The following is a 24251-nucleotide window of genomic DNA, read 5'->3' as shown; positions in this document are numbered from 1 at the left end:
GGTTGAGCTCCGGATGGCTCCCGACCTTCGCTCCTTCCGACATGATCTAAAAACCTGTTTGTTTGAACAAGCCGGCCTGGTCTGATGGGTTTGGATATTAATTATTGTTTTTAAGTAATTTATTTATTGTATTTGGGCACTATGGTTTAATCTGTTTTTAATTTTTGTATTTTGGTATTTTGGTATGTATTGCCCTGTTCACCGCCCTGAGTCCTTCGGGAGAAGGGCGGTATACAAATTAAATAAAATAAATAAATAAATTTATATTTTGCCTTAAATCCAGATCTAAATTTTCCTCTTTGCATTTTTTTTCCCAGTAAAAAAATCCTCATGGGGTTAATTAACAGTTTTCATTCATCTTGATGAAACAGAATTTGCTTAAAAACTCTTTCCATGAGGAAGAGAATTTCACCGATGGAATGCAAAATTATTCCATTTGTTTAGCTATGAGGTCTCTAAGCGATGTGTGTGAATATTCTGTATTCCACTGTATAATCTCTCGCCGACAATCTGCAACTTCCCAACCTCTCCGAAAACTTCCTAAGTATAGATTTAGAATTCGACCCGCCCCACAAAATCATTCCATAGCACGCTTGTTTAAATGTACCTCCTTCGATATAAATGATTCGATTGCCAGCCATTCAGCGGACGCCACATCCTTTCTGAAGCTCCGCCCAGTACCAAAGCCACCGTATTGGAACGTACCATTCGTGCTGACCAAGGGGAAATGAGCAGCAGAGCCAAAGTTCACATTCTTTAAACTGAAATCCATTTCCACAGGTTGAAAGGAGCAATTCGATCTATCTTATCCAAATATCAATCCTGTTCTTTAAGAGCAAGAGTTAGGTTATGCTAAATGGTATGTTCCAGAGCTCCGGGCGGAAGTGGGGTCTTCCCTTGGTGTGCAGGCGAGGGGGAAAATGGCGGCCCCGGGTAAGGAGTTTGGTGAGGTGGTGACGGCGTGGAAACGGATTGTTGCTTTTGCAGTCCTGCTTAGGGAGGGCGGGTGGAGGACTCCTTTCTGAAGTCTGGGGTGCAAGTTTCCCCTGAGGGAATTTGGGAAAAGTCCTTGGCACGATCAGAATGAATCTTACCTTATCATGTCAAGGCTGACACAAAAAGCTTCACCTGCTGAATTTCCTACCTGTCAAGCAGTTGATGAAAATAAAAAGAGCCTTGTTTCGAGCGATCGTTGTTATTTAAATCAAAGGAGAATTGTATGCGTTCCTAATAGAGCTGAGCCTCTTCACTATTGTAGCATTAACTGAAATGCTACATTGATGTTGTAAAGGCTTTTTTTCCCCTACGCTTTTATCCTATATATTTTTTTTCTTCTCTACCAGGTAATTGTGCTTAGGTAATTATGTACTTTAATCTCCATATCAGTATGGAGTAAATTTAATCTGGTTCAAAAAAAAAACAACCACGTTCTTGAATATAATTGCATTAAAAGATTGTAATAATTTCAGCCTTCAGTACTACCTGGATTCTGCCACTTTCTCTTGCACATGGTCAATCACTGTACGGTTAAAGAAGGGACAAGGTTGGGGTTAAATAGCTTGAAAGGTTGTTCGTATGGATTCATTTCCACATACATTCACATCATTTGTAATGATGTGAATGTGGAATTGGAAGATAATTGAGTCTGATGGTCATTCTAAATTAATGGGAAGCTATTTGTGTTTGAAGGAGAATAGTATGAAGGAGAATAGTATGTCTATTTTCAGTCGGGTGACACATCTTGTGTTTTACAAGCAACTGCACTATAGGTGGCAGAAATTGATTGCAAGTGAGGTAAAACAACTCCCCATCTGTCCCCTTTCAGCTAATTATTTACATTTTGATTTGGGCTAATAATAGCATTGTTGTCTTTGTTTCATTCCAAGCTATCTAAAAGAATACAAATATTTTTAAAAACAAATCAACTTTAATATTTGCAAATATACTCCTTGATATGTTAGAACATGGGTGCCAAACTGCTGGCCCGTGGGCCGGTTTCATCATACTGAAGCCGCACCCACTCCATTGCCGGCAATGCAAAAAGAGTCACGATACGTTGCATCACGTGATGTGGCGAGTTTGACATCCATGTGTTAGAAAGATAGCCTGTTTTAATAAAACACGTTAAAAGTATGTTCTGAAAGTAGAAAGCAGTCAAATTGATTTATTTGATTATATGTTTTTGACTAATACATTTTCTTCTTGTGCTGAGGATACTTGAATCGTGTAATGATCCAACTAGATAAAATTATTCTAAAACTAATATATGCACTTCACAAAGATATTCACAGGCATTTACTTTTCTCCTTTTTTCAGGATATCTCACATTTTTCATTTTGGTCTTAATATCTGTGGACAAGATCATAGCCTTGACTCCTACTCATTATCTCACACTACATGATGTTCAGAGGTTACAAATCTCTTTGAATCGTCCATTTACTGATTTGGAAGGAAGTTATTATACCATCGTAGGATTGAATCAATTAGGTGGGAAAGTGGCTGATGAAAAGGTAAGGGGCATTTAGAATATTGATGAATTCATGATGAATGAGCTGATTATATGTACATAAATAAATTACTGCAAGTCAGCATAATTTTTGCCATTTGCTCTGGGCAAGTAATATTTCTTTCAGGTATACAAATATCATATACTTCCCATATCCTTAGCTTTGCTGTCTATGAATCATTTCCCGGAGTTTTCCCTGAACATTTAATGTAAAGCTAGAAACAAAGTTGACTTGTTGATTTCAGGCAAGAGAGCTGAAAATTGCTCTCTGACAATACTGTACAACAAAAGGACAAATCAAGAAAAATAATCAGTTCTCATAATGCATTCAGGAGAGTTTTTGTACAGTTTTTTTCTTACGACTTAAGAATTCTTACCTGGAATTATTTATGTTTTAGCCTTATTCTATTTGTTATTTTTATAAAACTCCCAATAAATTATTGCGTTTTATTGCAAGGATCTTTAACTAACATCCATGGAATAGCATCAATAAGCTTTATATTAGTGTCTCGATTATAGGTGTAAGAGAAGCAATGAAACCTAAATAAATGTTTATTCCTTTGTATCAGGCAATTGCTTATTTTGAATTCTTCTTAAAAACATTGACTAATTTATACCTGAACCCTTTCTATTAACACTTTAGGTAATAGAGAAGAAATTACGTATAATATATAATATACATTTTAACATGATGTAATTTAATAATAATAGTGAAGTTGGAAGGGACCTTGGAGGTCATCTAGTCCAACCCCCTGCTCAGGCAGGAAACCCTATACCATTTCAGACAAATGGCTGTCTACTCTCTTCTTAAAAACTTCCAGTGTTGGAGCATTCACCACTTCTGGAGGCAGGTTCTTCAACTGATTAATTGTTCTAACTGTCAGGAAGTTTCTCCTTAGTTCTAGGTTGCTTCTCTCCTTGATTAGTTTCCATGCGTTGCTTCTTGTCCTGCCTTCAGGCACTTTGGAGCATAGCTTGACTCTCTTCTTTGTGGCAGCCCTGAGATATTGGAACACTGTTATCATGTCCCTCCTCATCCTTCTCTTCATTAAACTAGACCACGGGTCAGCAACCCGCAGCTCCGGAGCCGCATGCGGCTCTTTGAGCCGTCTCCTGCGGCTTCCAGCCGGCCGGTGCACGCGCACCTCTTCGAACGGGCAGTGGTGCGCGCGCACCTCTCCAAATGGAGAGTGGCACCGCCCGTTTGGAGAGGTGCGCGTGCACCTCTCCGAATGGGCGGAGGTGCGCGCGCACCTCCCCAAACCTTTGAAGAGGTGCGCGCGCACCTCCGCGCGAACGGCGCCGCTCTTTGGGAAAGCTGCCGCGGCACATTTGCAGGCTGCCAAAGGCGGTAGCTCTGCAAACGGGCCCTCGCCGTCGCGCAACCGGGAACCGGTTCCATCACACATAAAAAAATGGCAACCGCGCACGTCCGCGCATGCGCAAAAAAACCCCGTTTTGCACATGCGCAAAACGTTTTTTGCGCGTGCATGGCGCACGCACGCGACTCCCACCTTTTTTATGTGTGATGGAACCGGTTCCCAGTGGCTCTTTTCCTTTTTCAGGTTGCCGACCCCTGAACTAGACATACCCAATTCTAGCAACTGTTCCTCATATGTTTTAGCCTCCAGACCTCTAATCATCTTTGTTGCTCTTCTCTGCACTCTTTCTAGAATCTCAACATCTTTTTTACATCGTGGTAATGAAAACTGGATGCAGTATTCCAAGTGTGGCCTTACCAAGGCATTGTGAAGTGGTATTAATACTTCACATGATCTTGATTCTATCCCTCTGTTAATGCAGCCTAATACTGTGTTGGCTTTTTTGGCAGCTGCAGCACACTGCTGGCTCATATCTAAGTGATTGTCCACTAAGTGATCACCCATAAAATATATTTTTTCATTTATTTCAGACTTATTTTTCTAGCTTCTGTGAGTTGAATTGCCCATTTTTTTATTCGTCAGTCTCACTCTGTGACCTTACATCACAACCTGGAATGCTTATTAGAAGTGTGGGGTACGCAACAGATGAAATTGGTTGTTGGAAGACCATGGTAGTAAAAGCTCAGGTGCCCTTGTTGGTTTTGGAACCAACATAACCTGTTATATACTATTTTATACCATCTCAGTTTAGGACAATTAGGAATGGACTATCTATTGATTCTTTTTAAAATAATGGTATGAATCTGCCTTATACCCAGTCAGAATAGTGTTCAGTTTATCAGTATTGTCTGTATTAGTAATGACTCTTCATGGTTTCACACATGATTTTTCTGGAAATAATAGAAATTAAAATTGATATTCTTGCAGAATATATTCTCTGCTGGGCTAATGCCTGTTCCTACTGCTCATATCTTCTTCAAAATATTTTAATCCAGCTATATGTAGACTTTGTATTCTGTTATTTCAGACTATATGTGTTCTGTTATTTCAGACAGATAATTTCTGCTTGAGTTTGAACATTTATCATTCTTTCTGGATTTAGCAATAGAGTTCCTCCAATAGATGGTGCTAATACTTCACCTGCTGGCAATTTGCAGTCTGTATCAGTTACTTTAATTAAACCCGTAGAAAAGTCTCCGCTTGCTTGATTACGTCTGGCTTCAAAACCACACAGGGTCAGGGTATTTAGTATCTGGATGAGAGACCTCCAAGGAAAACCAGATTACAGATTGTATGGGAAACTTTCTCAAAAGTTTGTAATGGTGAATCACTTCTGTTGGAGCAATAGGAGCTCCATACGGACAATGTATCAGTAAAGTTACCAGGAATTGAACTCAAATTGAAAAGAGTGTATTTTTTTTATTTGATAAATAGCCATCTTTGATTTACTGTAATGACCATAAGGCTACCACTTACAGGAACTAGAAAATGCCTTCCTCCTTTACATCCAGTGTTATTTTATGTTACCTTCCTAAATCAGGTACTCCATGTTTCACAGCATTTATGTTGTGCCCTGAAAATATTCTATAGATGCCTATGTTTGCTTCCATAGGTAAAAAGCCTCATGTCTTTGAGAATGGAGGAACAAAACAGCCTGTAATATAAGCAAGAAAAGGAATAGATTAGGAACTTACCTTTTGGGTTTTTTTTGTTATTGTAGTGGAGGGAGATACATAAATTATGAGCTATCTTTTACCAGATCTCACTAGACCAGATCTAGTCTGGCATTGCATAATCTTTTCTACAAAATCTACATTGGAAAGATTTTTCATGGTAAATAACTGGGAACGTTACATTTAGCATGTGCTAATAGCCTTAATTATTTAAGAACACTTTTTTTTCTTAATAGGCTGCTTGCAATTTTATAAAATCTAAATTGGACCCCAATAGTATTGATTCCCTCTTCTATGCTGCACAGGGAAGTCAGGCACTGGCTGGATGTGAGGTAAGTTCAGTTTTTAAAGGAAAAATATACTGCTCAAAAAGGGAACACAAGATAAGACATCCTACTATTAAATACAGTACATTGTGTTGTTTAAGTGTTCCCTTTATTTTTTTGAGCAGTATATGTTCTCTTGTACAAATGTTTCCATATGTTTGACTTATGGTTAATTTGACAACAGCTGTTTCCAAGACATCTCTTTGCAGGCTAAAATAAGCAGTTATTGAGGTTATATTAAATAACACTATAGCAGAAGGCAGATTGTTTAACCTGTTTTAAGCAATGTGACAGTGCAAATTAAACCACAAGGGCTTCAAAATGAAGTTAGGCATAATTTTGTTCTATGTTGGATACAGTTTCTATATTGGATACAGTTTCTATTTATGTAGCTAATATTCTTATATTTGACTTTCTGAGTAAGCTGAAAGTGACTTATATGTGTTTCTGGATTATTTTTAACTAAGCTGTTTATGAAAAGAAATTATGATATGCTTTCAATTTACAGGAGGGAAGTTTTCTGGTTTCTGATTTTTACAGAACTAGTGCTGTTCCTTGAGCGATTTAGTTTGTGATTTCCAGATTTTATCCATTCTGCTCATTGAATCATTGATCAAGCTTAAGTACCAGCCTTAAAGCACAATTTGCTGTGACTTTAAACTGCCAGTATAACATGTAGTGCACTATAATTGGAACGTGTCTTTTGTTAGGTTTTGAAGAACCTAAAGGTTTATGTATGATGTAAACAGTAGTATAAATAGAAGTTTCTGGGTTCAATCCCTAGTCCTCCATTTAAAGAGTTCACATAAAGTTAATGGGAAAGAATTTACCAGAAATTCAGGAGTTGTATATCAGAATAGACAGTACTGTGCCTAATAGTCTGATTTGGCTTTTTTTCCTGAACTTGAATGAGTTTGAAGACTTGACTTGATTTTATGTATACTGCATTTAGTGTATTATTCCTAGATTACTATTTCAAATGAAACCAGGGAATTGCTACTTGAAGCTATCAGTGAAGATTCTTCAATTACCCAGATTTATCATGCTGTTGGAGCCCTGAATGGTTTTGGGCTTCCTCTTGCTTCCCAAGAAGCCCTGACTGCACTCACTTCTCGTCTTAGCAAAGAAGAAAACATCTTGGCGTAAGTGTTTATCTTGAGGATTATTCAGAGAAACGTATGGAATGCCAAGGCTAGACTGCTGTATTATTTACTTCTGCATTTTAGTTTTTTGCCTTAAGTTGATCTAGTTACTGACACTTATGTAACATATGCCTCATGGCTTATGAGCCATAAGCATGGAACAGAATTGGCAATATGATTAGATTACTGTATATTGAAGCTTTTTGGATTGATGAACTTCTGACTTAGCTATTCATAGAAATGTTAATGATCACTCCTGAATGTTAGAATTTGGACACCACTGCAGTTTCATTTCTAGTCTAGGGAAATAAAGTTGACCTTAATCAAATCATACAACTTTTTAATATATCTTATTTTATCCAAAACTTTTTACCATATGAATCTCAATTTGTTGGTGCTATTTTTAATATATATTCCTGTTTCGTACTTCTGAGATCAATCTGCTCATAGTTGGTAGGATCGTGTATTATAGTATTCTCCCCACATCAAGGTTTCTGTTCTTTCAGAACAATTCAGGCGTTGCAGACAGCATCCTATTTATCCCAGCAGGCAGATTTAAGAAGCATTGTGGAAGAAATAGAGGTTTGTTTTAGATTTTTTTTGTTATAATATGCCGTTCTGTTTTGTTCTCATCTAACTAACCATATGAAATAAAATTTATCAAACCAATTTTTTTAAAAAGTGTAACTATATTTTAAATATAAACAATATTCTAAAAGTAGTAAAGGAATAAATGGCACTCCACTTCTCTCAAATCACAAATTCTTGGTAGAATAAAGATTAAAAGAGTAATATTTAGGTATTCCATAACAGTAGAGTGAGTACATAACAGGCCTTGATGCTGAGAAATGAAAATGCTCCTCTTCCCCCCAAAATGTAACCTGGAGTTTACATTTTGTCTTTCTGCAATATTAATTTTGGTCTGAAGAAAAAAATAATTTCTTATGATAGAACTAATATAGGAACGTCTGTTGACTCTAAGTTCATATTTTCATGAATCCATGCCACTAGATCAAAAGGTTGACAATTTTTTGTGATTAAGAGCTATATTTCAAGGAAGTGGGGATACTTATCAGTAATAGCTTTTGTCCGAGGGGGGCAAAAAAAAGTCAAACTTTTCTCTGTTTTTCCATTATCCATATTTAACAATTTTTGCCCTCTCACTCACACAAGGTTCATCCATTACAGGGTTATGGTGGTTTGAGGCTGTTGCTGTCATGTTCTCCTAGTCAAAGTTCCCACTATGCAGATTTTCTTGGTTTTCTCCCATTTAATGTTCAGGTTGTTTTCTGTACTGAGTCCTGTTTGTTCACTGGAATTGGAATATCCTTTTCTCCATTAGACACTCCCAGACTAGATATGAAAGAAGAACCCCAGATTAGTAAGGGGTAAAAGAAGAAAGGTAGCAAAACTCCTGGGTATGGAAGGACATGCTGTACATTATATGGATGAGATAGATGTAAAATTATTTGTTGTTGTCTTTTTGTAGGATCTCGTTGCACGCTTGGATGATCTAGGAGGAATGTATCTACAATTTGAAGAAGGGCTTGAAGCAACCGCATTATTTGTAGCTGCTACTTACAGACTCTCAGATCATGTTGGCACTGAGCCGGCAATAAAAGAAGTAGGTAACTTTTGGAACATGCTATTGTAATGGTTTAGAACAGGGGTAGGCAACCTTGGCTCTTTTATGACTCGTGGACTTCCAACTCCCAGAATTCCTGAGCCAGCCAAGCTGAGCCATGCTGGCTCAGGAATTCTGGGAGTTGAAGTCCACAAGTCATAAAAGAGCCAAGGTTGCCTACCCCTGGTTTAGAATAAAGAACCACAAAATCAAAACTGAATTTGGATTATTGCAAGATGTGAATCGGTTTATAAACTAGTAATAATTTATATTTATCTGGGTTTTGGTTATGTGACAATGAAATGTCAGTTTTTAATACCAATATCAAAGCAGAATGGTGTTTTAACAATGCAGAGCTCATCTGCACTTTTTTCCTCCCAATACTGTTGCTAGCACTATGATATTGAAATACCGGTAGTCCTTCTCTTAACTTAAGGTCTAGTTAAGGGGTGTCAAACTGCCATCCAGAAGCCGTGCCCACCCCATTGCCGACAATGGCAAAACCGTCCTGATACATTGCATGATGTCACGTGATGTCGCGAGTTTGACATGTCTGGTCTAGTTGCTTAGCTCAAAGTTACAATATACCTCCCCAGAGCTACTTACAAGCCAATTTCAAAGTTACAACAGACACAACATACATACTCTGTGTGGTCATATGATTATATTTTGGGTGTTTTGCAACCAGCTCACATGTATGACCCTTTTCCGCATCCCGTGGTCATGTGGCCTCAATTTTTAGCATTCAGCATTTCAGTTCCAGCAAAAAACATTAAGATGGCAGTGTAAATACCTAACAGCCCCTAGGTCAGGGGTAGGCAACCTTGGCTCTTTTATGACTCGTGGACTTCAACTCCCAGAATTCCTGAGCCAGCCATTCTGGGAGTTGAAGTCCACGAGTCATAAAAGAGCCAAGGTTGCCTACCTCTGACCTAGGTATTGGCCTCAAGGTATATGGTACTGGGTGCATCTTAAATCCTTCCTCTTGTTCTTGCTTCTTGTATGAAAACAGGAGAAAAATAATTCTGTTAAGCTCTGCACTTAATACAAATAGCTTATTTCTATCTGCTTACTTTAATTTTGAAGTTAAATAATGTTAGCATCACATATGGAAAAACTGCTACAGTCACTGGGAGTTGAGTCATGGCAACTAGTTTTTTTTTCTTTTTGGTTTGAAGCAGCAAAATGTTACAAACCAAAAAGAAAAGAAGTTCAATTGCGATGACTCAACTTCCAGACAACTCTATCTGGATGACTGAGAATCTTCAACATATGGCTTCAGTCACCATTGAGGGTCCTCCTGCCTCTTTAAAACATAAAGCAATCAGATTAAAAACTGTACAAGAGTTTCAAATAAGAATATCAAATGTTTATTATCTGTAGGTGAGCACTGAAAAGTTATACAGTTTGTAAAACTGACAAAGATACAAGTTTAGGTTTTATGGGAAAGTCAACCATTACAGGAAAACCAGAAAATGCTTGTAATCTATAGGAATACTGAGTTATTCTGGCTCAGATGTCAGGTGTGATTAGGCTACCCACAATGACAAGATGGAAACAGTGACTTTAACCAATTGAAAGAAAAAACAAATACATTTCAGGTGAAGGCATTAATTAATGAACATCAGATGACCTCATAATTTGTAGAAGGACTGAAGTTACTTATGAAAATTTTTAATGTCATCTTCTAAGATAATATCTTTTGTCTTGACAGCTAAGAGCTAATCACAAAATTGTGTTTCACTGAACTGAAAATATAATTAGCACCTATTATTTCCAATTAGTATTGGGAATGTGTAATGGACCAGAAAGGTCTCAAGTCTATTTCTTCTTTTTAAGAATTGCGGCAAAAGCAACACTTTCTAAATCACATTCTTTAAACAGTACCCAGGTGAATCTAAAATGATGTGTTGCAGGCTGCTTGTCATAAAGTGCTTTTAAAAATTCCAAAGTCTCAAATTGGTCCAATTAAAATTAATTATTTGGTGTGAGTTATGCGTTGTGTTGTCAGGAACTCTGAGATTTTTATATATATATAAATTGTATTAACAGATTCTATTTCATTGAAAAATTTAAAACAGCTAGGTTTTTTTGTAATTTAATAAGGCTGTGACTAAATGGGCATGCTTTTACATCATTCCTCACAAAGAATTTAGTTTGACAAATTTTCAAACCACCCTCAATGCTTTTAATGAGATGTGAAGCTTTAATTGGGTACCTAAAATGGAGGTAAAAATAAGCTCTCTAGCTTTCCTTTATAACAAGAACAACAACAATAACTAAAATTTCTTTGTTGGAAGAATATGGACGAATAGTATTCAAAATTATTAACACTTTTTTTTTAATCCCATTTATATCCCGCCCTTCTCCGAAGACTCAGGGCGGCTTACAATTTAAAGCACAAATCAATGTGCTTAGCAATAGCCTTCATTCTATGTATATGCCTGCTTATTAGGGCTTTCGCGCCCCCCCCCCAAGCGGCATTATTACAAAGTCAGCTTATTGCCCCCAACAATCTGGGTCCTCATTTTACCTACCTCGGAAGGATGGAAGGCTGAGTCAACCTTGAGCCTGGTGGGATGCGAACCTGCACTAATTGCAGGCAGCTGGTGTTACTTAAGGAGGCATTAGCCCACTGCTCCACCAAGGCTCTTCACAATAGGTTCACAAATCTTTTCCTTACAGTCTTTTTTTAAAATGTCGGAAAGGTCATGACTGCCCTATGCAAACCTTGTCTCTCAACAGCTTTTTTGAGACATGCCAGGTCATTGGTCCTGTATCTGATTGCCCTTTCACTTTCTGATTTAGATTTACATGATAAACTCTGTCCTTTTGAGTAGGACCTGTATCTGTCTCTCCAAGAAGTAATGGGTACCATTAATCTATAAAAATAGGATAAACTACTAATCTAGGTGTTTATCCCATTGAGGGTTTAAAATATTCATTGAGGTAATTGCCCCAGTACTATTAGAAGTCTATTATAAATCCATTTTAAAGTTGCTGTTGACTATGCAAGCTATTGTCAAATTTTCTGGTTAACCATTTATGTAGAAATATTGACGGTGACCCTGGCCTATTACATAAAAGTTTTACCTTTGATTATCAATTCTACACAATCATGTTTTTATAAAAGGTAACCAAACATCTGATAATATTATGTGCCTGCTAAAGTAAAGTGTCATATACGGTACTTTCTATATGCCCCATGGTTTCTATGGATATTAGTAATAATTTGGATTTCAGTTGTTGCTTGAATCTTTTGAGTATCCAGGAATAGTAATTCCAATGAAAATTCATTTGTAGATGTTATATATAAAGGTTTTAATCTCAGATAAAAATAGATAAAATAGATTATTAAAATCCACTAAATTATAAAATTGAATATTATTTCTAGATTGATTTACTAAGAAATACACCTATAATAACTATTTTACATTATTTTCAGTAAATTGATAAAATATTAAGGCATTCATTTTTAGAAGGATAATTCTTAGATTTTCTAAATTAAATCTATTAAGATAGAGTTTAAATTTCCTGATTTTCAGATTATTCTTTTTGTATAAGTGCCTTCAAGACAGTCTTCATTTTTAGACACTACCTGAACTTGTCCCTATATTTTCCTTAGCAAACTTTAAGTTAAAAATGTAAACACAGTAATGAATTATATACCAAAAACATGGAAGTTACTACTACTGAAGAATTAGAACTTTTTTAACATAAGGGACAACCCCTCCCCCCAAATTATTTTTCAGTATATTCCTAGACTGATACTGTTTCATCAGTTTATGCTTGTTTTCTGTTTATGAACTAGCTCTCCTTCAAGGTAATCAATAATATTTCATGTAATCAAGATTTAATGGTATGTTTAAAAATTTGCTTGAATGATCTGCTGTATATGATATAATCACTTTTTATTTTTTCCCCTATTTCCTTTCTTTTTGTATCTTAAAACAATAAAAAGCTCAAGCCAACTTAACTTTTGGTTCTTTATTATTTTTTGTTTTCAGGATCAGCTCATCCAGCTGGTGAATGCAGTTTTCAGCAAGAAAAACTTTGAGATTCTTTCTGAAGCATTCAGTGTGGCTTGTGCTGCAGCCTCCCTTTCCCAGAATCGTTTCCATTTGCCGGTCATTGCTGTGACTGAGGGACCTACTGCAGTCTCTCACCATCAGCCAATACTCACGGTCAGTGGCTGCACCGAGTGTCTTAATGCCTGAAGTAGAAAGTGAGAATATTTGCATTGGGAAGATAATACTAAATCTGGTTCTTAAAGCAGGGCTTTTCAACATTTTCACTCATTGTACCACTTTTAGGAAATGGCAGCATCCGAGTACCACCAGTCGCCTAGCAAGGTGTCAAAAACTTGATGATAAAAAAAAGGAAAAAAGTGATGAAGTACAGGTAGTCCTCGACTTACAACAGTTCACTTAGTGACTGTTCAAAGTTACAATGGCACTGAAAAAGTGCCCCCCAAGCTACAGCCGAGCAAGACGCCTACCTGCCCGGCGGCGCTCTTCCTCCTGTCCAAGGTTTTCATTGTTGTGAGCATTTCTGTTGAGGATTGGCAGCGAGGGTGGGGTGGGGGGTGTTTGGTTTTTATCCCCCCCCCCGTCTGCTGGGTGGTTGCAGCAGATTTTGGTCACTGAATGAATCAGTTGCCAAGCATCTGAATGTAAATCACAAGACCCTGGAGATGCTGCAGCATTCCAGCTGATCGGCGCTTCTTCTGGGCTCAGCAGAAGCACCAGAATCGGTGCCGAGCTCCAGCTGGAGCCTGGCGTTGATCCTGGCGCTTCCACTGAGCCCTGACAGCCCTGCAGCTCCAGCCGTCTCTCGCTCAGGCTTGTGCAATACTGCCACCAGTTCAGCTCATTCCCCTCCCCCGCTACCACTTTTCTAGGATGGTCGCATACCACCAGCCAGGTGCCAATGTACCACAGGTGGTACCCATATCACTGGTTGAAAAGCCCTGTCAAAAAGCAGAAATGGCTGATATTTTCAGGAACCATTCTATCCTCTGATAATGAAGTGGGAACTCAAAATTAATTTCAGAGTATTTTATAGAATGCATATTATAAAATGCATGAAGCAGCCTGGAAGGGCATTTTCATATCTCAGAAATTACATTTTAAAAAATGAGAGGCTTTAAAATATAGTAAGTCTCTCCCATATAACTATTGTTTTCCCCCTCTGGAGTTAAACTGAGCAGAATCTTATGGATTGAACTGAATTCAGGAAAGCCACTAAGAAGCAAGTAAATTTGATTTGAGATGTACCCTGCTTACAGATCAATGCCTGGTGATCAGTAAAAAACCCCATAGCATCATAGTAAGGTAAATGATTCCACGTATAAACTCAGAAGCCTGTTAATGGATTGTTAATTAATAGATGTCAATGGAGTCCTTTAGAATCCCTCCTTTGAGTAGGCTAGGAATAGACAGCAGTAGCTCTCCCACTCCTTTTAAATTTGAATTCCCAGAAACCCAGACAGAATGACCAATGCTAGGAGTTACATATCCCACCGTTGAAGAACTACAGTTGATATTTTAGGCTTGCTGCTATAAAACAACACCTGCTTATTAATTTTACGTGCTTTCCTAAATGAGAAGAGGGTAGAGGCTAATGAAACCACCTGAGTCCAGATGTCCCACAATGGGGTGGCTATTACTGAGAAGATCTAGCTTCTATTCAATCTAGGGTGGTTTTAGGTGTGCATTTATTTTTGTAATGGTTGTTAGTTATTATATATTGGCTTATTATAGATTCTTTTGGTTTGCTCATGTCCATTCTATTGATTTAGATTGGTGTAGTTTGTATATCTTGTAAAATTAATAATATTTATTAGTCATAAAAACATTATCGTAAATTTTAAAAGCTCCTCTCAATCCAAGTTTACCCAGAGCAATTTGGATAAAAATACCAGTCTTGAGGTACAACATATCCTCTTAGTTGATGGATAAGTGGAAAAGGGCGTATTTTTAAAGACAGGCCATACTTAGGTTATACTATATGATGCAGTATAAATTTAAATAACAAGAATGAAAGCTATAACAAGGCATTAATTAGATGTAGTTTTTGGAAGATGCCTAGAAATGTATCTGAAGCAAAACAAAGAGAAGATTGTCAGGAGTTCTTTATAGCTTACCTTTTCCTGGAATTTGTTACTTAGCTGATAGTTTTCATATGTGAAGAAGAACTAATTTTACAAATCTTTTACCTTCTTTAGCTTAAAGTGACAAATGTGATGTCACAGCCACTAACTCAATCAACTGTAACCTTGGATCATGTAAAGTCTGTTGCAACTAAAGCCACAGTCCTTCAGCAGTCTACTTTTTCTCTGTCTGGGTAAGCAGAATACTGTTATTCAAAACTTTTCTTCTTCATCTTAGGTTTGGAAGATTCCCATTCTTCCCAAGAATGTGGAAAGAATGCAGAGATTGAAAATAGATATGGGTCCAGTGATGCTCATGGATAGCTCAGCCTTTTTGACATTTGGAATTCATAGCTTTTCTATCCAAATAGTATCTTGTGACTTTTCATTCTGTTTCTTTGCTGTTTGAGGTTTTATGAGCCACTTATAATAAGCAAGGTTTTATGAGCCACTTGTTATAAGCAAGTGCATCCTGCTTCTGGCATTTTTAATCATTGCTATGTATATGGGGCATCAATTTCCTGCAATTTTACAGCTATGCTTTTATTAACAGAGACGTGTTTGAGCTGAATTTCATGAGCGTCAAGCCTGCTAGCGGCTATTATGATTTTACAATCAGCATTAATGGAGATAGTCGGTTTATAGCAAACAAAGTTGAGGTAAGTATTAAGCCCTTTTTTATTCTGGGAAGGAACTTGTTCATTAAAACTTTTTTGGTTCTTGTTAGTTGAAAAATACTTATTTTTGTCAACATGTAATTTGTCACAGGATCCAATCTGGGTCGGTCACCGGGACCAGAGTTTTAGTCTTCCGAGCTTTCGGACTCATGCTGGAGCCTATCTTCTCTAGTGGCTGGAGAGAAGATCCCTGAGGATGGGGGCTCCAGCACAAGAAGTCCGAAAGCTCAGAAGACTAAACCCTTGGTCCCGGTGACCAACCCAGATTGGATCCTGAAACATTACCCTGGGACACGTCTATTCGCCTTCATTCATATAATTTGTCTTTCATGGTTTTTTTCTTTAATTCAGAAAGCTGTCCTGCATGGAAACGTCTTTTCCTTTCACCCTTCCCAAATAACTGTTATCATACTGCTCGGCCAGTGACTTTGAATCAGAATGTGTGATGGTTGGACTTTGAAGGCCTGTAGTCAGAAAAAAAGTGTCCTCGGGGGGAAAAAAGTGTTGCATTGAATAGATGGGGAAAACAATAACAAATAATGGTCTTAATGAAATGAGTGTGACTAATGTATTATATTTTTATAAATAACTTAAATTGTTGGGGGTTTTTTTGTAGTGGTAGACATCCACCCTGGACTTGGCAAACAAAGGTTCATACCAAAGATACCCTTTCTCAAATTCACTATATCCCACATTTACCACTTTTGAAAAGCCATTCTGTATTTTGTGCTGTTAAGAGGTAGTCCTCATATTACTTTGCTTTGCTCTTGAAAAATACCACGCTAGGGAAGCCTGTTCATGCTTCATTTTTTTATTATTACTACTTAGTCTGCATTTGAGGAATGTACAACTTACCCCATTTCTTCTGCTCAGCGTCGCTGTGACTGCCTGTCACATTTGCTAAAAAATTGTTTTAATTAGAAATTGGTTTGACCAAGAAACTAGTCACGTGCAAACTGCCTGCTAGCCGTTTGCAGGATACTTTGTAAGAGGGGACTTGATGGAGTTAAGAACCCAGGTTCAGGTTCCATCTTTCTTGGCAGTCTGTGATGCTTCGGGGTCAAGAGCTTTCCTTCTGAAAATGACTCCCTATTATCAGAGCTTTGTCGTGCCGGCGGAGTTTCCCTGTCTTCCCTTGTACTAGGATCTGCGCCAAGTGAAGTAGAGCCCTAGAACAGGGGTAGGCAACCTCGGCTCTTTTATGACTCGTGGACTTCAACTGGCTCAGGAATTCTGGGAGTTGAAGTCCACGAGTCATAAAAGAGCCGAGGTTGCCTACCCCTGCCCTAGAAGAATAAAGGAGAGATCAGGCTACTGATCTGCTACAGAATGGCAGAGCAGGGCTTATGGCTGCTCCTTTTTGAGGGTCTGCAAGTTTGACTTATTTATCTGGAACTCCTGCAAACGTGGCTGGCGTTGGAACCAGTTAAGCAGGCCATTGTATCCCCTCCCCTACTTTAAAATAAAGGCAGGTTATATACAGAGTAAAAACGTGGGTGTTTATCTCCTGCTCAGTAAAGGTAGATGATACCACTCTAATGGCAGAAAGTGAAGAAGAACTAAAGAGCCTCTTGTTGCGGGTGAAGAAGGAGAGTGCAAAACCTGGGTTGAAACTAAACATTAAGAAAACCAAGATCATGGCATCTGGCCCTCTCAATTCCTGGCAAATAGATGGGGAAGAAATGGAGGTAGTGACAGATTTTATTTTCCTGGGCTCCAAGATCACTGCAGATGGGAACTGTAGCCAAGAAATTAAAAGACGCTTGCTCCTCAGGAGGAAAGCCATGGCAAATCTAGACAGCACACTAAAAAGCAGAGACATCACCCTGTCAACAAAAGTTCGTATAGTCAAGGCTATGGTCTTCCCAGTTGCAATGTATGGCAGTGAAAGCTGGACCATGAGAAAGGCTGAGCGCCAAAGAATTGAAGCCTTTGAACTATGGTGCTGGAGAAGACTCCTGCGAGTTCCTTGGACTGCAAGGCGATCAAACCGGTCAGTCCTAGAGGAGATCAACCCTGACTGCTCTTTTTAGAAGGCCAGATCCTGAAGTTGGAATTCAAATACTTTGACCACCTAATGAGAAGGAAGGACTCACTGGAGAAGAGCCTAATGCTGGGAAAGATTGAGGGCAATAGAAGAAGGGGACGACAGAGAATGAGGTGGCTGGATGGAGTCACTGAAGCAGTAGGCGTGAGCCTAGATGGACTCCAGAAGATGGTAGAGGACAGGAAGGCCTGGAGGAACATTGTCCATAGGGTCGCGATGGGTCGGACACGACTTCGCAACTAGCAAAAACAACAACAGTAAAGGTAAAGGTTTCCCCCCGCACATGCGTGCTAGTCGTTTCCAACTCTAGGGGGCAGTGCTCGTCTCCGTTTCAAAGCTGAAGAGCCAGCGCTTGTCCGAGGACATCTCCGTGGTCATGTGGCCGGCATGACTAGACGCCAAAGGCGCATGGAGCACAGTTACCTTCCCACCAGAGTGGTCCCTATTTTTCTACTTGCATTTTTTTTACGTGCTTTCGAACTGCTAGGTTGGCAGAAGCTGGGACGAGTAACAGGTGCTCACTCTGCTACGCGGCACTCGGGATTCGACCCGCCAAACTGCCGACCTTCTGATCGACAAGCTCAGCGTCCTAACCCACGGAGCCACCGCATCCATTTCCTGCTCATTGTTGTTGTTAGCTGCGAAGTCGTGTCCGACCCATCGCGACCCTATGGACAACATTCCTCCAGGCCTTCCTGTCCTCTACCATCTTCTGGAGTCCATTTAAGCTCACACCTATTGCTTCAGTTACTCCATCCAGCCACCTCATTCTCTGTCGTCCCCTTCTTCTCTTGCCCTCAATCTTTCCCAGCATTAGACTCTTCTCCAGTGAGTCCTTCCTTCGCATTAGGTGGCCAAAGTATTTGAGTTTTAGCTTCAGGATCTGGCCTTCTAAAGAGCAGTCAGGGTTGATCTCCTCTAGGTCTGATGGGTTTGATCGCCTTGCAGTCCAAGGAACTCGCAGGAGTCTTCTCCAGCACCATAGTTCAAAGGCTTCAATTCTTTGGCGCTCAGCCTTTCTTATGGTCCAGCTTTCACAGCCATACATTGCAACTGGGAAGACCATAGCCTTGACTATACGCACTTTTGTTGACAGGGTGATGTCTCTGCTTTTTAGTGTGCTGTCTAGATTTGCCATGGCTTTCCTCCTGAGGAGCAAGCGTCTTTTAATTTCTTGGCTGCAGTCCCCATCTGCAGTGATCTTGGAGCCCAGGAAAATAAAATCTGTCACTACCTCCATTTCTTCCCCATCTATTTTCCAGGATATTGAGAGGGCCGGATGCCATGATCTTGGTTTTCTTAATGTTCAGTTTCAACCCAGGTTTTGCACTCTCCTTCTTCACCCGCAACAAGAGGCTCTTTAGTTCTTCTTCACTTTCTGCCATTAGAGTGGTATCATCTGCACATCTTTGGTTGTTGATATTTCTTCCAGCAATCTTAATTCCAACTTAGTAAGGGTTAATATAGGGTGGAGAGATACTTTCTCTGTCAAGACTAACTTCTTCCCTGAGGGGCTCAATGGATGAAGCTATGTGTAAAATGGAGTGGGGGTCACCATTTTTCTGAATTTTCAGGATCACCCTTGAAGGGTTGTTTTAATGCATTGAAACATATTGTGAGGCATGCAGTGGCAAGAAACTACCGTCAGTTTTGTGATGAAATTTCAGCAGTGCAGTTGGAAAATGTTTCAGCAAGCGAAAAAAGTTTAGTTTTAAGACCAGGGACAAGTTGCCCAACTGAATTTGGGCCCAAAAAACTTTCATTCAGTAACATGAAACATACTTATTTTGGAGTAGTAAATAGAAATGTATTCTTTAGCTTACTTGCAGTTCATCAATATTTTGAATTTTTTTCCTTGCAGTCTAATGCAACTATCTTTTCATTTTTACTGAGTCTCTTTTTTAAAAAAAAATCATTCCCAAAGTGACAGTGATGGCAGTTGGAAACAATTTGTGTGTGCGCTATTTTTCCCCCCAAGAGCTGTTTACCATATTTGATATTCTCTTCACCTCCTCAATTGCTTATTTAATTGAAAAATTAGCATTTAAGACCTGTTGCTCACTCAGCATGCATCAGCTAGAAGTTACATGCCAAGCTCTGTCATACATATCCAAATCAATGTGGTAATTGGAGTAATAATCTCTCTTAAAGCATCAGAGAGGGATTTATGGAGCTGCTTAAGCACTCTGGCTACATAAGTGAGTACTAGTGGCCATGCATTAATGGTGATGGTTTAGTAAGAATACTAATAATAAGGCATTTTATTACTGGAGAAAGCTGTCAGGTGGGCTGCTTATTAGAGGTTGTCATTAGATTACTTAGTGCTCTAGCAGGTTCAGCAATTATGATCTAAACTTTAATATTTTAACTAAAAATACCATATTCTCTAGCATTTATTGTGTGCGCATGAATGTAATGTGCCAAACACAGTAGACAAACCTGAGCAAAAAAAAAGATAAATCCTCATTTTAAATATTCCCAAATATTGCCTTCTTCAAAGTGTAGTATATGAAAAGTTTGACTTCATAATTGCTTCCATGATTTACTATGAAAGTTTTAATTAAAGTAAAATGTGCTGCTGATCAAATAGGAAATTGTATGCACACTGTTATTCACATATTTTATGCCTCTGGAAAGGAGAACAAAATATTGTTCCAAGTTCCCATTGATCCCTGTGGTTGAGTACTGTATTCAAAATAAGCTCACGAGTAAACTCTTGGTGTTCTGTCCTGACCTTGGAACACTCAAAAAACAGGGTTTTTTGAGCTTGGAATGTTTTGTGTAGCTCAAATTGCTTTTGCTGACTGGTTCATTGTGCATTCTATTTTATTGTATTCTTTTGGGTATCTGGCTGTTTATTTTATTTATTTATTTTATTTTAATCCCATTTATATCCCGCCCTTCTCCGAAGACTCAGGGCGGCTTACAATCTAAAGCACAAATCAATGTGTTACTAGTAGGGACTTAGTTTCATGGTATCCAGGTGAGCATTTTCCAAACAATAGTGCTGAATAACTGCTGCTCATTCCCTCATTGCTTTGCATAATGCCCAAGTACTCAAATTGGTCTCATATGCCTTTCAGTATATGTATTTTAAAAGCTCATGAACCCAAGAAACAAAGTAGACATTCAAATACAGGTAGTCCTCAATGTACAACCACAATTGAGCCCCAAATTTATGTTGTTAAGTGAGAAATTTTTTAAGTGAGTTTTGCCACATTTGTTAAGCGAATCCCTGCAGTTGTTAAATTAGTAACACGGTTGTTAAGTGAATCTGGCTTCCCCATTGACTTTGTTTGTCAGAAGGTCACAAAAGGAGATTATATGGTTCTAGGACACTGCAACCGTCATAAATGTGAGTCAGTTGTCAAGCATTTGAATGTAAATCACGTGACCATGGGGATGCTACAATGGTCATAAGTGTGAAAAGTGGTCGTTAAGTCACTTTTTTCAGTGCCGTTGTAACGGTCACTAAATAGACTATAAGTTGTAAGTAACTTCTAAGTCAAGGACTACCTGTACTGTAAAGTGAGATAGAATAGTAAAATACAAAGTTTTTTTTATTAAAACCTAGCTTTTGAAACTGAAATGGGCCCAAATGTGGAAGAAATTGAAATGAAGAAGGGAGCAAAAGATAACATCAGCTGTATAAGGAAGCTCCAATAACTAACAAACAACAGTAAATTAAATTGAACTTTAAGGACAGATATTCTCTTCTTTAATTTAAATGCAGAATGCGGCTTGGTCTCAACTACTATAAGCAAAAAACTCATAATCCTACAGAGTGCCTCACAGAGAGCCCTAGAAAGTATTCCCTGTGATTAGAAAATGGAGCTGTCAGCCACTAATTAGTCATATTCTTGCTTCCTTAAATTTCCTTCATGCGATCAAACATTGGTTTACCTACTATACTATCTTTTCAATCATCTCAGTGAATAAAGTTATGCTATCTCTTTTCTGGAAACCCTATCATTAATAAAGTGTTACAAACGAATACTTTTAGAAGAAAGCATTGATTTATAATTGATTAATGTATGGAAATATCCAAAAATCAAAAGCTGATTCTTGGATTCCTTTTTAATATACTTTCAAAAAAAAGAAAGAAAAAAGTAGCCTAATTTCCAAAAATGAAGCATGAATAAAAATATTACTTGTAATCTGTTTAAAATGCAGCATGTTTTGTTTATGTAAATTGTGTGTGTGTGTGTGTGTGTGTGTGTGTGTGTGTGTGTGTGTGTGTGTGTAACTCATTGTTTCTGGTTTGCAGTTGAAAGTCAAAGTCTCAACTGAAGTTGGTATTACAAATGTGGATCTCTTTACTGTGGATAAAGATCAGAGCATTGCACCCAAAACTACCAGGTAAAATACCAGTACATACAACTCAGTACTGAATGTCAACACTGTAAATCCAGGCTTTCCCAACATGTTATCAAGGAAACAAATTATATAAATCTGTATTTTGAGATTTAAATTGTTAGGGTTTATACTAGATATGTATGGTTGGATGTTTACACTCTTAGCAGCAACTAGTCCTTTAAAAATTTCAAGTATTAGATTATTAATTCCTTAACTACTCAGTCAACCAGGGCAAACAGAACACTGAACAGAATTCATTATTTTAATTTCTTTATTGAACCTCTTGTATCCTTGCCTGCTTCTCTTCAGAAATGAAAGGGTTTGTCTGTAAAGGAAGGTTACACTTCTTGAACTTCTAGAAAGTTATTGTTCTTTTTGCTTTTGCTGTTTTTACAATTTCGTTTTGTTACCAACCCACCTACCTTTCTCTTTTTTGTAATTCAACTATGCAAATGCTTATTCTTACTTGGCACTGAGTATCTTTTAAGACTTTTGTCTGATGCCTTTAATGATGCTTTGTAATCTGGCTGGAAAGGGCCATAGGGCCTCTGAAGCAGATTATATTGGGGCAAAAAGAGGAACATAAATAAACAATTCTCCTGCTTGCTGTCTGTGTACCATTTTTTCATTTCACATCTCCCAAATTAATTATGACTCCATTTTCTTATTGGCCCATGTATTGTAGGGTTCAAGCTTGACTGGAAATCAGATAATTTGATCTATAAGATTTAGTTCCTAATCTTAAATATGTAATATAAGGTGGCAGACAATGTTCTCTGAGATGACAACCACCTCTCTTCATGCTAAAAAGACCCTCGATAGTTATATATAATAAAAGATAATTCTAGGACTAGATGCTAATAAATCATAGTTCAGATTTAGCAATGACTGACTTAGCAATAATTTTACTCACCAAATGGAAATGAATGTGAAGCATAACCAGCTTTCTTGTAACTTGGCTTTGAGAGGGTAGAAAAACTACCTGCATGTTTCTATAGTTTTCTCCTTTATTGAAGGATGAACAGATTTTAGACTTGCAAATTAACTTGCCGTAAAAGAATAGGACCAATTAATTGTAACCAATAAAATGAGTACATGTATGCTAACAATTAAATATTAAGAGTGTTTCTAAGTATTGGTTTATCAGAAATTTGGGGTCAGTGCTTGACCCAAATTGAGTCCTTCTGTTCAAAGAGATCTTGGGTTTTCACAAATGCTCTTAGCAATCTAATTTGGAAATAAGAAGCTTTCTAGTTGCTTCTGTATTACATTATATAACATAATAGGGAATCAGAAGCTCTTGTTAATTAACTGCAGATCACTAGATTTATGAGTAGATCCCAATCTACTTTGCATCTAATTTCCTCTGCACAGATTCACTTTTTTTTCCTTAGCAATTGTTCACTTCTATTTTCAGGGTCACTTACCCAGCCAAAGCCAAAGGATCATTCACAGCTGACAGCCATCAAAATTTTGCCTTGTCCTTTCAATTGGTTGATGTGAACACTGGAGCAGAATTAATCCCTCACCAGGTTAGTTAATGCATGTCTACCCTAATCCAGAGAGACATATTTAGCAAAAAGGCTTATGGGAAGAAGTTCAGGTTGCTTTTTTTTTTGTTTATAAAAACTTAGAAACAAGCAAATGTGACAGTTGCGCATAACAGATTTGAAGGCAAGAAGCAAGTTATTGCCTTTGTGATTTGTTAGCTCTTGTCTAAATTAATGGACAAAATTACAGAGAGATCTTCATGTATACTTATGAAAGTACCTTAAGCCAGATAAACTGTTTATTCAGTTGATCCATTGCTATTTATTCTTCTGTACCAGAGCTCTTTAAAACACCAAAGAAAGTTGAAATCTTGTCAGAATCAGAATGCTTAGCTTGTATCATCGCCATTGTCTCAGGTTAGAAAATGTTTGGTAGATTGGTTAAAGCACCAGGCTAGCAAATATGAGATTGTGAGTTCTAGTCCTCTCCTAGGTATAAAAGCCAGCTGGTGACTTAGGCATGAAAGCCACTCACTCTCTTTCAACCCAATCCACCTCAAAAGGTTGTTATGGGGAAAATAGGAGGAAAAAATATTATGTATGTATGCCACCTTGAGTTATTTATTAAAAGAAATAAAGGTGGGGTATAAATAAATAAAATATTGGCTAAGATTTGTGTGATGCTAAAAGCTCACTTCTGTCAAAATGACCAATCCTGCCAAGTTTAACAAAATCAATAGAGCATTCAGAGAAGCTTCATCAACCCATTTTTCACCCGGCTATGTTACACATAGATATTACAAGTGGAAGCAATGAAGACTGAATGTACAGATCACATGCTTACTGAGGGTAAGCTAGTGTCTTTTCATGAAGCGTA

The 24251-nt window shown here is 38.0% G+C and overlaps 1 protein-coding gene across 2 annotated transcripts in view; it reads left to right on the top strand.

The window, feature by feature from the left end:
• Window positions 1-895: 895 nt before the first annotated feature.
• RPN2 (ribophorin II) overlaps window positions 896-24251 on the top strand; it is a 36231-nt gene continuing 12875 nt past the window's right edge. For both annotated transcript variants that reach the window (XM_081323126.1, XM_081323127.1), the window contains exons 1-11: window positions 896-933; window positions 2317-2510; window positions 5798-5893; window positions 6854-7029; window positions 7536-7611; window positions 8519-8653; window positions 12661-12837; window positions 14880-14998; window positions 15358-15463; window positions 21796-21887; window positions 23302-23416. In XM_081323126.1, the coding sequence (XP_081179252.1) occupies window positions 921-933; window positions 2317-2510; window positions 5798-5893; window positions 6854-7029; window positions 7536-7611; window positions 8519-8653; window positions 12661-12837; window positions 14880-14998; window positions 15358-15463; window positions 21796-21887; window positions 23302-23416 (1299 nt within the window). In that variant the 5' untranslated portion in view covers window positions 896-920. The remainder of the gene's footprint in view (window positions 934-2316; window positions 2511-5797; window positions 5894-6853; window positions 7030-7535; window positions 7612-8518; window positions 8654-12660; window positions 12838-14879; window positions 14999-15357; window positions 15464-21795; window positions 21888-23301; window positions 23417-24251) is intronic.

The sequence above is a fragment of the Vipera berus genome (genome assembly GCF_964194415.1).
Source record: "Vipera berus genome assembly, chromosome: 3".
NCBI classification, from domain to species: Eukaryota; Metazoa; Chordata; class Lepidosauria; order Squamata; family Viperidae; genus Vipera; species Vipera berus.
This window is presented reverse-complemented; position numbering and strand designations above follow the sequence as displayed.